Raw genomic sequence first — 14,940 nt, 5'->3', positions numbered from 1 at the left:
CCAGCCTAGTGGCCAGCACACAGGAAATGCTCGGGTGAATTTCCTTCACCTTGCCCAGCGGGCCCCTCAAACACTGTTGCCTCTTTGGCTGGACCTGACTCAGCTGGAGCGGCTCCCGGGAGGCCCCTGGTCGGTGAGCAAGCTCTCAGTCAGCTTTGTGGTGCAGCGCCCGCCCTTGGACCACTCAGCACAGACCAGCCCACGTGGCAGCGGGAGCCTGTGCTGGACTTTACTGATAACACCAGAGTTCAGAGTCATGGTGGACGGGACCGCAGCCACATCGTGTCTTTCTCTGACCCTCGTTCTGCCCACTTCTTAGCTGAGGAATTAGGCTAGATTTACTTGAAGGGTGTGCGGATAAGTGGCTTATAACTCCCATTACAGGTGGGAGATGAAATGTGAAGATAAATGATATATATAATAGAGTGAGGAGACGTTAAGAGCCCTGGGTTCTGGGATCTGGCTCCTGGAAGTGAATCCTGTTCCTTCTGTTTGCGGTGCTACATCAGGCAAGATATCCAATTGCTCAGAGACCTCCTAGCATAGGTAAAAGGATTAAATGAGATGATGTATGGAAAGTATCTCCAGTTCATAAGTTCTTGGTAAATGCTAGCCGAGTATTTGCTATTTGCTTGGTAAATGCTATTGTGAGTATTATGAAATGTGATGATAACTATCGTCAGCAGTGTTACAAGTGAGGCAGGACTAATATCCCATGGGAAGCTGTGTGGGAGTAGGAACATTGAGCTGGGTCTTAGACATTCCAAAACAAAGAAACCGTGTGGGTGAAAACCTAGGACTGGAAGCCACATGATCATCACTGCACTTCCCGGCGCGTGGGGATGGTAAATCTTGTGCCCATTTTGCAGATGGAGCCTATGAGGCACTGGAATTTATTGTCTTCCCCCTGAGAAAAAGGAAAGGGGGAACCCGTTCATGAGCCTCACCTAGTGTCTCCCGTAGTGGCATCCTGGGTGCTCCCTTCTCCCCGTCAGTGTCACAGTCGCGTGAGTTACTGCTTCAGGTGTCACGCCGCCTCCTCCCTCAGGTGCGGCTGCGGCGATGAGAAAGCCCAGCCTCTAAAGGACATTCATTTTCAATGCCCACACGTTCAATTAGAACTTTTTGTGACTCTCAGCTCCGCTGTCTTGCATTTAAGCTTCTCCCTGCACCTCCATCCCCACGATCAAAATAGTGATCTTCTGAGAAAGGAAGAGTGTTTTTAACAGCTAGTAGGGGGATGCTTTTCTTCCTGACATCCTAACGTGTGTACCCGAGGTTATTCAGGATTTTCAGTTGTTGCGAGCCAGCCTCAGTGCCCCTTAGAGCCCGATTTATTCCCTGAGTGCCTGTTAAAGTGCTGGGCGCATACTGGGTGCTGAGTACACATTTGTTGATTGTCTGGCCGGGTGAGCAGGTGAACAGCCTACACAGATGCTTCGTTCATGCCACCACTCTTGTTCCTCTCCCCAGTCGCTTTCTTTCCCCCACTGTCCAGGCTCTCAGGTCCCTCCTTCCAGACCCAGGTCCGGCCCTTCAGCTCTCTCTCCAGCCCCCTTCACAGCCAGTCCCTTAGTAAATCTGCCATTCCTGCCTCCAGCCTCAATCCGGAATCAATCCACTTCTCTCCGTCTGTTATTTCCCATCATAGCGGCGTGTTTCTTTCTTTCCTAGCCCTTATCACAGTCTGTAATTATTTTTATTTATGTCTCTGTTTACTTGTTCTGTGTGTCTCATGCATTAAAATGTAAGCTCCGTGATGCAGGGCCATTGGCTTGATCCCCGTGTCTCCTCAGCACCTAGAGCAATGCCAGGCGCATAGTGGACACCCAGGGAATATTTTAAACGTTGTTGAATTCAGCCCTACCCTTGTGTGCATTTAAATTGGCAGATATTTACTGAGACTCCTCAGGGCTCAGCACAGTGCTAATACTGTACTACTGAGGTGTCACACAGCTCCTGCCCTCATAGAGTTTTTAGTCTTTTGGGGGGACATGGTTTAGTTGCTAAGTCCTGTCTGACTCTCTGCAACCCCATGAACCTTAGCCCGCCAGGCTCCTCTGTCCATGAGATTATCCGGGCAAGAATGCTGGCGTGGGTTGCCATTTCCTTCTCCAGGGGGTCTTCCCCACCCAGGGATCGAACCCACGTCTCCTGTTTGGTAGGCAGATTCTTTACCACTGAGCCAAACAGAATACATGCTTCAGCAACTACTCAGCCAGTATTGCTGGGTGCCAGGCTCTGTATCCAGGACTAGAGAGACAGGGAAGAATCAGCAAGATCCCTGTCCTAAGGGTTCATGGTCTAGTGGGAGAAAGACTTGAAACTAATTATAACGTGATAAGTGCTGTGTTGAAGTTGTGAACAGAGTGTTAAAGGAGTGATAAGGAGGCAGTAATGGAGGCACAGGCCACGCCCGGGAATCCCAGGGAAGAGAGAGGATGCTCTCAGGACTGGGAAGGGTGTCCAGGGAGGGGGAAGCATATCCCAGGCAGTGGGAGCAGAGGCCTGAGTTGGAACAGGACGTCAGTGGCCTTCATACAGGGTCTCCCCCATCAGGAGAGGCCACGCAGGGATGCGGGAGGCTGGAGCATCAGGTGGGGTTGGGAGTGTTTCTGGACAAGGCTCTCAAGTTCTGTTGGGTACACGGTGAGTTTGGGGGGACAGGCAGTGCCTGCACCCCTTTGTTGGCCAGCAGAGAGCAGACATTCTCATTCGGGCAGGAAAAGTGCTAGTTTGGACAACTGTAAGTCTTTACAAGGGAGGTGATATTTAAAGCCAGGGAATCAGATGCCACTGCCCAGGTCAAAGATGTCCTCAGAGGATGCTGACCACAAAAAACAAACAAAAAAAAAAAGCGTTCTCTCCAGATGGAAGGCTAAGGTTATAATAAAGGGCTCACACTGGCCCCAGGAACCCGTCTGTCTGCGGTGTTGGGTGGCAGAGCTGTACCACGGTCCACCTCAGCCTGTGAATGCGGTCCAGCAAGCACTCTCCAGACAGTGCTGAGGTTGAAAAGGGGTGAGGCTACCACGGGACTAGGTCGGGGGCGATGGCTGGGCTTCTGCTTTTAGGCCCACCTCTTAAAAGCCTTCACTCCCTCCCCCAGCCTTCATTCCATCAAAATGCACAAAAAAACAAAGCCTCATAAAGAAAACCAGCTCATCAGTCTGTCCTCTTTGATTTTAATTTTGTTTTTCGGTTTGGGTTGCTTCCCTTTTTTTTTTTTTATCATACTAATTAGATGCAAGCTTTTTTCTTTGATTTTATGGCCTACATATTTCCCAAGTTTTGCTGGCAGGATGACAGCTGATGGATCCCTTGGGGTCTCAGGAAAACGCTGATGAGGCAGGCCCGGCAGGGGACTCTTCCCATTTTATTTCTGTCCCCTTTCTCACAGTTTCCCTCCCTCCTTTTGTACTGGGGGTGCCACGAGAGCTAGAAATAATTGATGGCTCATTAAAGTGCCTCGGTCTGCAGGCTGCATACTCAGTGCTCCTGAAGTCCAGCCTTCCCTGAGCGGGTAGCCGCTCTGGCCCGAGGCCTGTGGCACCCACCTGGGGGGCAGCGGTCTCCGTACTAGAGAAGGACCACGTGCTCCACACGGGCAGTGACAGTGGTCCTGCCTTTTATCTTCTGGTGCCTAGGCCACGCATGCCACAGAGAAGGGGCTCGGCTAGTGTTTACTGGGGATGCACTTCAGGCTTCTTTGTGGTGTTCCTGAAATCAGGGTCACAGTAGGTAGAGTGGTCACTCCCAAGCACATCCTCTGTGCCAGGCTTCTAATGTTTGTTCTCCGGTTCTCACAAAAGCCCTAAAAGCAGGATTACACTCTCCATTGTGCCCACAAGGAAGCCAGGACCTGCGGAGGTTAAGCGGCATTACCCGAGTCGCTCTTAATGCAGGAAAACTGGATCCAGACTAAGTCGGTCTTTCCATCTGGCAGAAAGGAAAGCTCTAACCAGTTGGCTGATACACTCCTCAAGCATTTCAAGAAAGAAAATTCAGGGTGGCAATCTTTTCAGAGCACCCAGCGGCATCACAGGGCACTCGGTGGGCTCCCTAGACACACCAAGGAGACCCTGTCCCCAGGGGGATTCAGTCCCATCACATGAGGAATAAATAATCGCTACACAAAGCAGACTGAAGTCAGTGCTAAGAGATGGAGTGGGAATCAAGAAAGCATAGTTAATTCTGCAGGAGATGGAGAGAGAGCCTGAAGACCCAGAGAGGCTGCAAGAAGAGGTGCTTGTTTTTGTTTTTTAATTGTAAAACATGCACAGGAGTTACCATCTTAACCATCGCAGCCATCACCATCACCTGTCCACAGAACTTACTTTCATTTCAGCAGAATTGAAAGGCTGTACCCATTAAACCCTTCACTCCCCATTCCCCCCTCCCCTAGCCTCTGGCAGCCACCCTTGCATGTTCTGTCCCCATGAAGCTGATGACTAAATAAGAACGTGGCTTCTCGAAACCTGACACCTCCATAGGTAGACACAGGGGTACACTGAGTGGTCCCCTCGTTGGATGTGGAGTAGGACCTGTGACCTGGAAATACTTTGAGTATAAATACTTGTGCCAGGGCTTACTGTGGAAGCCTCCAGTGAATCTCTTGAATGTTTCAGTCACTGGTGAAAGTTAAGACCATGTGGTGGTAGGCTGTTTGGCAGAGGAAAGCTTAGAGGATTACTGACTCAAAAAACTCTCAGTGGTGGTGAAAAGTCTGAGCCAAAGACTTCAGAACGCTTTCAGAGATTGGCTCCTGGCCCTTTGATTTGCTTGTGTTCCTTATGGCTTGAAGTCCTTTCTCAGGAGCTCCTAAACATGTGTTCCGTATTAATTTGGAGCGCTTGGTAACCTGAGCTTGGCCTCTGTGATTTGCAAGCTACAGAAGCTGCTGGGATTTCTCTTTGATGACATGTTCGTGTGTGTGTGACTTCCACCAGGCCTTTGCTGCTGGAGCCTCTAGGATTTAGGGAGATGGGAAAGGATCCTGAAGAGGGGCCTCTTTAACCTCGGGCAGCTACGTGCCCTCCCCCCAAGCAGTTCCTGCATCTATAAGATGGAGATGGATAACCCGCCTCCAAAGTTTGCTGTGAGAATTAGATGAGGTTCTGCAGTAAAGGGCTTCCATGTTGGCACATGATAAGTGTCTGATGACATTAGCTACCTTTACTGGTGTGGCTTGAGTCCCAGCTTACGTGGGAAGAGGTAGAACTGAGATGCACAATCCAGCAGGATTCTGGCTCTCTGTAACTTGGGGTAAGTTAGTAGATAACATGTGTGAGCCTGGGTTTCCTCCTCTGTAAAAAGCACACGGAAAGTGAAGATTGCCCCCAAGGATGGCTGAGATAGAGATGCAGCTGGGGACCTGGGACAGAATACTTGCTCAGTAAATGCAGATTCCTTCCTTCCCTTCCCTGCCCTCATCCTTTCACCGGTGCTGGCAACAGCCTGGACTCAGAGGCAGTCAGGAAAGCCCAACCCAGACCTCACTCTTCAAGGCCTGGTGGGGCAGGCGGGGTGGTGGTGCTTTTCCAGACAGCTGAAATGTCTGTGGGAAAACAGTCCATGGGGATGTGACCCTGTTAGCATCGTAAGCAAAGAATAAGCTTCCTTCTGTTTCTCCTTAAGTAAGTTGCACTGTCATGATGTCCCTGATGAAACTTACACCCCCACTTGCAGCCCCAGCACAACATTCTCCTCCAGAGAAGCCACGTTAGTCCTTCCGCATCTATCCTTGTCGCTGAGGAATCTCTGTTAGACCTCAAGGGCCTTACTCTCCTAGTTTCTATTTCATTATTATTTCTATGTCTTCAAGGGTTATCAGTGTAAAAATGCTGACATTCCTCTTCTCCCCACTCACCCTTCCTCCTGCACTTTTTCAGAGGTGAGCATTTAAGGCTGAAGGTCCAGGGATCTGAACCGGGCTTGTGAGCGCCGGTCCCAGTCTGCGTCCTGGACAACAGTTCTTCCCCGTCTTCCAGTCGGGGTACCCCTCCCTCTCCCTCTTAACATAAACAGAATAGCTCAGATTCCATGTCTGAACAGTAAACCTGCTGTCTAAAGTTTGCTTTAATATGTATGCGTTCAACGCTGCTGCCTGTTTCTAAGCTCAATCAAAGCCTTTATTATAAGAGCATTTGAAAATGCTGGGGAAGGAGAGAAGGGAGTGGATGTATCTGCCCCGTCTTTCTCACTCTCTAGACCGACTCACTCTCTCCCCCTCCCTCTCCCTAACCCCGAAGTTGTCCCTTCATCTAGCATCTCTTTTTTCCCCTCCAGTCTCTCCCTTTCTTACACACACACAGCAAAGAGAACTCTTTCCCAAGACCTCTGGGAGGGATCTGTTCAATATTTATAAACTGCTGCAGCAGCCATAATAACCGGAGGTAGCTGGCACCACCACGGTTTGCTCCAAATAGGATTCCACTCTGGAAACAAAGAACAAGTCAGGGTCAGGGGTGGAGGGTGAGATGTGAGGTGCACAGCTGGTACCAGCTGCCAGGGCCAGTGGGAGAGCACTCAGGGCTTGTCAGGTCTGCTTCTAGGGCCGGCTCGCTGTGGGCCCCTGGCCGCTCACCTGTCCCTCTGGGTTGCTGTACATTTCTGAGAGCCCTGTCAGCCCTGACATTTAGTGACCGGGCACGAGGGAGCGTGGCCCCAGCCAGTACTCCACGTCTCTTCTGATTGCTGAGGCCCCTTGACCCCGGGACATCCCCTCCAGAGCCTTACCTGTTATGAGGATATTGACACCAGATGCCCTGCCAGAGCTGGACTGCCTTGGAGACTTTTTTCCACAAAGGATGGGGAACAGGCGGGGTAGGGTACTGCCTAGAGAAAAGGATGCCACTTTCGGGACCAGCTCCCCCGCCCCCCAGTGCCTTTGGAGGTGCCCTCTTGACTTCTCGCACATGTTCTTGGTTTGAATCTCAGCCCCTCTGCCATGCTGCACCTGGGCAGGTTGCTTCAGCTCTCAAATAAGCCTCAGTTTCCCCATCTGTAAACAGAGAAGGTGCTCTTTGCCTTGTAGGATTGCTGCAAAGATTCAGTGAGACAACATATATAAATGCCTGGCACATCAACAGTGTTGCCCACGTGTGAGGTCCCATTCCACTCTGTGCAGGACAGCCCCTCTTCCTCATTTTACTCCCTTCTTCACAGCCCGTCTCCAGAGAGCAGGTAATCTGACTGTTTCCTCCTTCTCCGCATGTGGAGCATCCAAGGAGACTTGTCCGTTGACGGGTGTTCTGTGTACCGTGGTGGCAGGCGTTTTTTTTTACAGCCTTGGTAGCGGCGATTCAGCAAGGGGACTGATACAGACATTGGTGCTGTACTCTCCGCATCCCTGGAAAGCAATAAGGTCCCTCCAGGGAAGCTGGCTTTTCTTGGAAAAGCATTGCCCCAAAGGATCAGGCTGTGTCTCACTTCCTTCTCTCCTGGGTCTGAGAATCCATTAGGAGAACAAAGTGTTAGTTCAGTCCATTAAGATTCTTGCTTTCAGGCCAGGCCTTTGAGGGTATTAAATGCTATAATGGTCATTTCTCTCTCTCCTGGGGCAGCGGCTAGATCATTCACATGAGAGTAAAAAGATACCAGGCCAGAGCCTTCTCCCACCACCCACTTCCTGTTCTCCCATCACCCCAGCCCTCCCTTTAAGGAGCCTTCATGGAAGGAATCACAGCCATTTGCTGTTGGAGGTGATGGATGGGCCTCACAGGAGAGGATGATTTCGGGAGAGGAGGGACACACAGCTGGCACATGTCTGAATCCCGTATCGCCTCTTCCGGCACATGTCCAGAGTCATAAAGAGGACGGAGACATGCAAAAGTGGCAGGAGCAAGAGGGTTGCCCCAGCACGGTGGGGGAAGGAGGTTGGGGGAAGGAGGGGGGGAGGGGGTGGGGGAGGTTTGCAGGCTTTCCTCCTTTCCCCAGTCTTTGTCAGACTTGGATCTGCAGATGTTTTATTATGCAGATGCCTTTTGCAGGAGAGTTTTCTATTGTTCCACCTCTGGCCACCCCAGACAGGGGGCTGGGGGCAGACACGCAGGTACTCGTCCTGATTCACTGCTCTGGGAGTTCATTCACTAAACAGCCAGGAGTTGGCTGTCAACCCGGCTCTGCTGGGAATTTAGCTGAAAGTGAGGCAAAAGCCCCTGCTTTCATAAAGCTGCCAGTCTGGATGGAGGGACAAGTAGAGGATCATCCAGAAGTCAGGCCTGTGACGGGAGACAGAGGCCCGAGGAGGGGAGCGGGAGTCAGAGGTGACTTGGTGGGACTTGTGTGGGATAGCAGTGAGAGACGTTACTGGCCTGAGCAAAGCAGGCTGGAGAAGGGAGCCGGTGTTTCTGAAACATGTGTTATCACTAAGCTTTTTACATGCATTTTCAGAGGGGAGACCATGCAAGGCCCCCTGGGACTGTGAGTCAGGGTCAGGATTCAAACCTGATGATGTCGCAGCATCTCCCGAGGGCAGGGGCAGGGCACGGTCAGTGCTCAGAGGAGCAGGACTGCCGTCCACCGGGCTCTGTGCCCCTGCTCGTGGGAGTCACCCCAGGAAGCCCGGGGCGCCACTCACCACCCAGCCCTGCCCTCTCGTCCCAGAGCTCCGCACATCATGTCTGTGCCATATCCCACTCCCTCCCACCTCCTAAAACCAGCTGCCCACATAACCCGGGGGCCTGGACACTTTCAAGAATAAAATGAAGGAGTGTTACGTGTTGTGCTGGGGTAACAGGTAAACTGGATACGTTTTCCCACCTTACAGCTCTGATGATGTCCTGTCATCAGCATCGTGTCCTGCATTCCCATTCTCTCTAGACGTTAGTTCCTGTATCTTCCTGGTCTGACTGAAACTGTCTCCCTGGGATGGGCCCACTCAGGTGGTACCTGCTTTCTCTCACAGGCCGTCTGCTGGTGAAGATGGGAGACGGGTCTTCCAGGCTTCTCCTGGGCACCTCTAGACTATTCCTCCTCCCTTTTTCCCAGAAAACACCCATTGGTTTGAATCTCAGCAGCAGTGGACTGTACCCCAGCCCCCGTCCTTGTGGTGTGGACAAGCCCTCATCCCTTGGAGGAGTTCGAGCTCACTGTCACCCTCTCCACCATCTCCACCTCTCCTGCTGTATTTCTTGGTGACTTCAGTATCCACGTCTCTTCCTCTCCCACCCCATCCTGCTGGAGGCACTGTCAGGATACATCTGAAATCTGAAGACATCTCTCCTCCACCATGACCTTGGGCCAGACCACCATCAAATCACATCCCCTTCTTTCTGCCCTTGGCCCCTTCACTGTGTCTTCCTTGCGGCAGCTAGAGTGAGCGCTGGTGAACAGACAGATCATGTCATTCCTCTGCTTACAGCTCTCTCGTAACTTGTCATCTCTGGGGAAGTGCCGACAGGGGCCCACCTGCCCCATGCCCGCCCCGCCTGCTCCCCTTTCAGCGGGACTAGGTCTGCTCCCCACTGAAGCCCCAGCTCTGCTTGCCCCCTGCCGCTCGCTCCCACATACTCCCCTGCACACCTGCTTCAGCAGTGAAAGTGCCGAGTCCTCACCACTGGACCACTGGGGAGCTCCCGACATCAGCATTTCTAACAAGTTCCCACATGACATTGCTGCTGGTGGTTGGGGTCATACTCAGAACCACCGGCTCTGGGGCAGTGCCTGCCCATAGTTAACACTGTGTGTGTTAAGTGGAGGAAGGCTCGGCCTGGAGAGGAACGCGAGCAGGGGCCAGGGAGTTGGTCTACCATGGACCTCGCGGTCAGGACCCAAGGACTCTGGGCACAGCCACCGCTGTGGGTGCCCCTGGAGGCACACACCCCCAGGCGCCAGGGTTCAGGGAGAGGTGCGACATGACCCAGCCACGATGGCCCCCGCTCCCCAGACTCCCCCTGACCCTGCCTTTGTCTCCCCAGAGTACGCGGAGAACATCGGGGACGGCCGGAGCCCAGAGTTCCGGGAGAGTGAGCAGAAGCGCATCCTGGCCTTGCTGGAGAACTTCTAGGCCGGCTCAGCAGCGGGGCCACCCTGGGGCTCCTCCGGAAACTCTTTGTGGAGCTCAATGTGACTTTTGGACAAATTAAAGCTAGTTTTGGTATCCCCGGGCTGGTGTTCTTTGTACCGTCTGACCTTTAGCCGACACCTCTCCCCGCAGCGCTCACAGGACACGGCCAAGGAAGCTGGATGGTGGGCCTCACCCTTCCAGTGAGAAACCAGAGGCTCTGAGAGCAGATGATGAGGTGATCATCAGTGATGAGGTGGCCACTCTGCTGCCCTGCGGGTCGTGGGGAGGCTGCCCACCTGCAGCTGGGAAGGTGCAGGCGTGGACTGGGGGTCTCTCTGGGGCTGAGCCTGTAACGGGGCACGTGGCTCATGTGGAAGGGCTTCCGTGGCACTGCAAGGCTGGCCACAGAGCGTGCCATCCTCCAAGCAGCGGTCTGAACTCAACCACACATCAGAGTTGCTCTGGTTGGGGAGGGGACCTAGAAGTATGTATCCATGTTGGCCCCACCCCAGAAGGACGAAGTCAGAATCTGTGGTTTGGCCCAGGCGCTGGCGCTGTTCTAAGCCCCCAGGTAGTTCCAAGAGCCACTGCTTTAGAGCCCAACTTCATTGTTCACCAGATGGGACTGTCTGGATAAATAACTTTACCCTCTTGAATTTCATTTCCTTCATCTGAGAAGTGGGGGTAATAATCCCCACGTGGGGATTTCTTTCGTCCTTCCCTCCCAAGTCTGTGGCTTCAGAACTGCAGTCTCACCCCTTTCCCAGAGACTATGAGAAAGTTGGTCTCCTCCTTTATGGAAGTCAGCAGCCCTTTGGCATGGTTTCAGTCTGTCCCAGAGCATAGAGTCCTCACTATGAGGAGTAGGACAGCCGACCTAGAATGAAGTGTTAGCCCAGAGTCAGCTGGTAGACTGCAAGGGACGCCGCCCGCCCCGTGCAGTGCCTGTGGCCACCATTCAGTCAGAGTGCTCTGGCTGCTCAGTGAGGCCCCAGGGACGGGGCTCCTGGTGGCCGCTGCCATCTGGCCAGAGCTGACATGCCCTCTACATCCATGCTTTCTAACCTGTGCAGCAGCACTGCTGGCGAAGTCATTATTCCCGGTTTACTGAAGCCGAGACTGAGGTCCCAGAGGGTAAATAACTTGTGTGAGGCCCCGGGGCCAGTACACACAGAGCCCACATTCAAAGCGAAGTCTGTCCAACTCCACAGCCCAGGCTCTGCTCTCCCCCAGCAGCCTCCATCAAGAGACCGTCACAGGTCACTGACTGAAGCTGTCCACTTCAATCGGTTCTACTGTCCAAGGAATTTAATGAATTCACACAGAATGTAACCTGTGGAATCTTACACTTTTTACAATTTATTTTTACTGAAATAAGTTTACAATGTTATGTTAGTTTCTGGTGTACAGCAAAGTGATTCAGTTATACAAGTGAAGTTAGCTGCTCAGTCATGTCTTACTCTTTGTGACCCCATGGACTGTAGCCCGCCAGGCTCCTCTGTCATGGGATTCTCCAGGCAAGAATACTGGAGTGGGTAGCCGTTCCCTTCTCCAGGGGATCTTCCCAACCCAAGGATCAAACCCAGGTCTCCTACACTGCAGGCAGGTTCTTTACCATCCAAGCCACCAGGGTGTGTGTGTGTGTATATATATATATATTTTTTTTTTTCATATTCTTTTCTCCTTTTTTTGATTGGACCATTTTTAAAGTCTTTATTGAATTTGTAACAATATTGCTTTTGTTCTGTGTTTTGGTTTTTTGGCTGAAAGGCGTGGGGAATCTTAGCTCCCCAACCAGGAACTGAACCCACACTCACTGCACTGGAAGGGGAGGTCTTAACCACTGGACCGCAGGGCAGTCCCTCCATTATGGTCTATTACAGGATATTGAATGTAGTTCCTTGTGCTGTACCGTCAGGCCTTGTTTATCCATCCTTTATGGAATAGTTTGCATCTGCTGATTCTTGGCTCCCAGTCCATCCTTCCCTCTTCCTCCTCCCCCTCAGCAATCACAAGTCTGTTCTTTATATCTGTGAGTCTGTTTCTGTTTTATGAATAAGTTCAGAATCTTAAACTTTTTGAACTAAGGTTTTCATTTATATCATTAGTCCTTTGGCTTTTCTTTTTAAATTTTCTTTTTACCCAGGTAATGCTTGTAAAAGGCACTTGCTGATGGCTCAGTGGTAAAGGATACACCTGCAATGTAGGAGACACAGGAGATGCGGGTTCGATCCCTGGGTCTCGAAGATCCCCTAGAGGAGGAAATGGCAACCCGCTCCCAGTATTCTTGCTTGAAAAATCCCTTGGACAGAGGAGCCTAGCAGGCTACAGTCTGTGGGGTCACAAAGAGTCAGATACAACTAAGCATGCCCAAGCACAAGCAAATGCTTGTACATGGTACAGAAGTTCAGATTTCAACAATACGTTCGTAGTGAGGAGTCTCCCCTCCCATCCACCCCTGCCCCAGGCCTCCTCCCTATCCCCTGGACGCAACCGGGGTCACCCGATTATCCTTTCAGAGAGGTTCTGTCTAGCCGCTTTCTGCTGTATTCTACCCTGAGCCACAGGCTTGCTACAAGTGCATCAGAAGCCAACATAGACGAGAAGGTGGGGACTTCCCTGGTGGTCCAGTGGCTAAGACTCCACGCTCCTAATGCTGGGGGCCCAGGTTCGATCCCTGGTCAGGCAGCTAGATCCTACATGCTGCAACTAAAGATCATGCATGCCACCGCAAAGACTGAAGATCTCACGTGACGAAAACAAGCCCCACCCGGCACAGCTGAATAAATATTTTAAAAGAAGAAGAGAAGACGGGTAGGGCTCCAGGCACTCACTCCCTCCACTGCAGTCCTCCTGCTTCCTATGTTGGACTGCCTCCTGGGATTTCGTTTGTCCAACAAGTGCATGTAAGAAAATCAAGTTTGAACCCACACCTTCACTTTCAAATGAGGAAAATGTCCCCTTCTCCAGCAGTTTTGTGGGGGGGAGGGTGGGGGAAATGTGATTTATCATCCCTTAAGATCAGAATGTATAGGTGTGAGAGTTGGACTGTGAAGAAGGCTGAGCGCTGAAGAATTGATGCTTTTGAACTGTGGTGTTGGAGAAGACTCTCGAGAGTCCCTTGGACTGCAAGGAGATCCAACCAGTCCATTCTGAAGGAGATCAACCCTGGGATTTCTTTGGAAGGAATGATGCTAAAGCTGAAGCTCCAGTACTTTGGCCACCTCATGTGAAGAGTTGACTCATTGGAAAAGACTCTGATGCTGGGAGGGATTGGGGGCGGGAGGAGAAAGGGACGACGGAGAATGAGATGGCTGGATGGCATCACTGACTCGATGGACGTGAGTCTGAGTGAACTCCGGGAGTTGGTGATAGACAAGGAGGCCTGGCGTGCTGCAATTCATGGGGTCGCAAAGAGTCAGACACGACTGAGTGACTGAACTGAACTGAACTGAAGATCAGAAAGAGTGTAGAGTTCTAGAAGCTGGGGAAACAAGGAGATGGGATGAGGAGAAACCTCTAAACTCGGCTATTTTTAACAACCTGTCACTCGGGGCTAAGACTTAGGAGCAAGGGAAAGCCCCTCATTACTGATTTTATTCACCCTTAGGCTCCTGGGGCCTGGTTCTACCTCTGGAGCCTGCTCACGGCGGAGACTCTGCCTCACCGAGCAGCCTCGCCCCTCCAGGAGGGCTTCTTGGGCTCAAATAAAGGCCGCATTTGCCCTATGGTTCTGAACTTGATTCTTGTTTCCACCACTCAGGCTTCCCAAGCTCCGCCCTTCAAACAACGCCCCTTCATGTCCATCTTGTGTTCATAGCTGCGTGCAGGACATTGCACCCTAGTGAGCAGTATTCCTTTTCCCATCTAAACTTGGCAATAAAATAGTGATTCAGATGGTAAAGAATCTGCCTGCAAAGCATGAGACCTGGGTTTGATCCTTGCCTAGGTAGGGAAGATCCCCTAGAGTAGGAAATAGCAAACCACTCCAGTATTCTTGCCTGGAGAATCCCATGGACAGAGGAGCCTAGTGGGCTACAGTCCGTGGAATCACAAAGAGTTGGACATGACTGCGTGACTAACACTTTTTTTTTCACTTTATTCACTGTTAGCCAGAATTTCTTCATGAAAGGAATGAAGATTTCATTTTCCTCTTCCTTCGCAGCTTGCTGCTCTGTTTGTGGTGGTCTGCCTGAATTCAGCGGCAGCGAGATGGGCTGTGTCTAATTTAGAGAGATTTGCATGCAGTCTGCGTTCCTTCTTTATCTGGGGAAAAGGCATTGTCAGGGAGGCTGGCAGGCATCCTTCAGTCACCCCCACAGCAGCACCAGTGCCCAGGTGGCATCTCCTGCCATTACCAAGAGCGTCGATTTAGTGTCAACAGGGAAACGAGACTCGCTTTCCTGAAGGCAAAAACTTCTTGATTAGATTTTCTTACTCCACAGTAGAGGTAAAAGCGGAGCCACATTTTTCAATCTGTCCTGCTCCCTGGTACACATGGAAAGTGGTTGGTATCGCAGCAGTGGGCCTTCGTTATCTGTGCCAGGAAAATGGCAAGCTCTCCTCCAGTCACCTTTCCCTTGATTAGCTAATACATGCCCTTAGCATAAACTTCAGAAGGTACAGAAGGGGATTCAGAACATAAATCTCCCTACCAGCTGCGTCTCCGGGCCACCCCAGCCTCTCCCCACAAGCAGCCAGTGCTAGTGAGCTGGAGTAGCCCTTCAGAGGCGGTCTTAGGTGTTTGCAAGTGAATAAAAACATAGCTAACACAAAGGGTGGCATCTCCTGTTCTCTGTTCTGCACCTCGCTTTTCACTCTACACTCACCCGATGCACAGAGTATCCCACCCACCACCCACTCCTTTAATAGCTGAGCTCCATGGCAGAGCTGTACGATAATTTAGTTAATCCTGTTAATGGACATTTAGG

General features: G+C 51.6%; 1 protein-coding gene across 1 annotated transcript in view; it reads left to right on the top strand.

Annotated features, from left to right (window-relative positions):
* CTNNBL1 (catenin beta like 1) overlaps positions 1 to 10,102 on the top strand; it is a 166,661-nt gene extending 156,559 nt beyond the window's left edge. Inside the window, exon 16 of the mRNA XM_086330882.1 lies at positions 9,921 to 10,102. Within this exon, the coding sequence (XP_086187008.1) occupies positions 9,921 to 10,009 (89 nt within the window). The 3' untranslated portion in view covers positions 10,010 to 10,102. The remainder of the gene's footprint in view (positions 1 to 9,920) is intronic.
* Positions 10,103 to 14,940: the final 4,838 nt, after the last annotated feature.

This window comes from Bos grunniens, chromosome 13, assembly GCF_055505025.1.
Source record: "Bos grunniens cultivar Pamir isolate PY7600 chromosome 13, Bosgru_T2T1.0, whole genome shotgun sequence".
Taxonomy (NCBI): Eukaryota; Metazoa; Chordata; class Mammalia; order Artiodactyla; family Bovidae; genus Bos; species Bos grunniens.
Note: the sequence above shows the minus strand (reverse complement) of the source record. Positions and strands in the feature narration are given on the sequence as shown.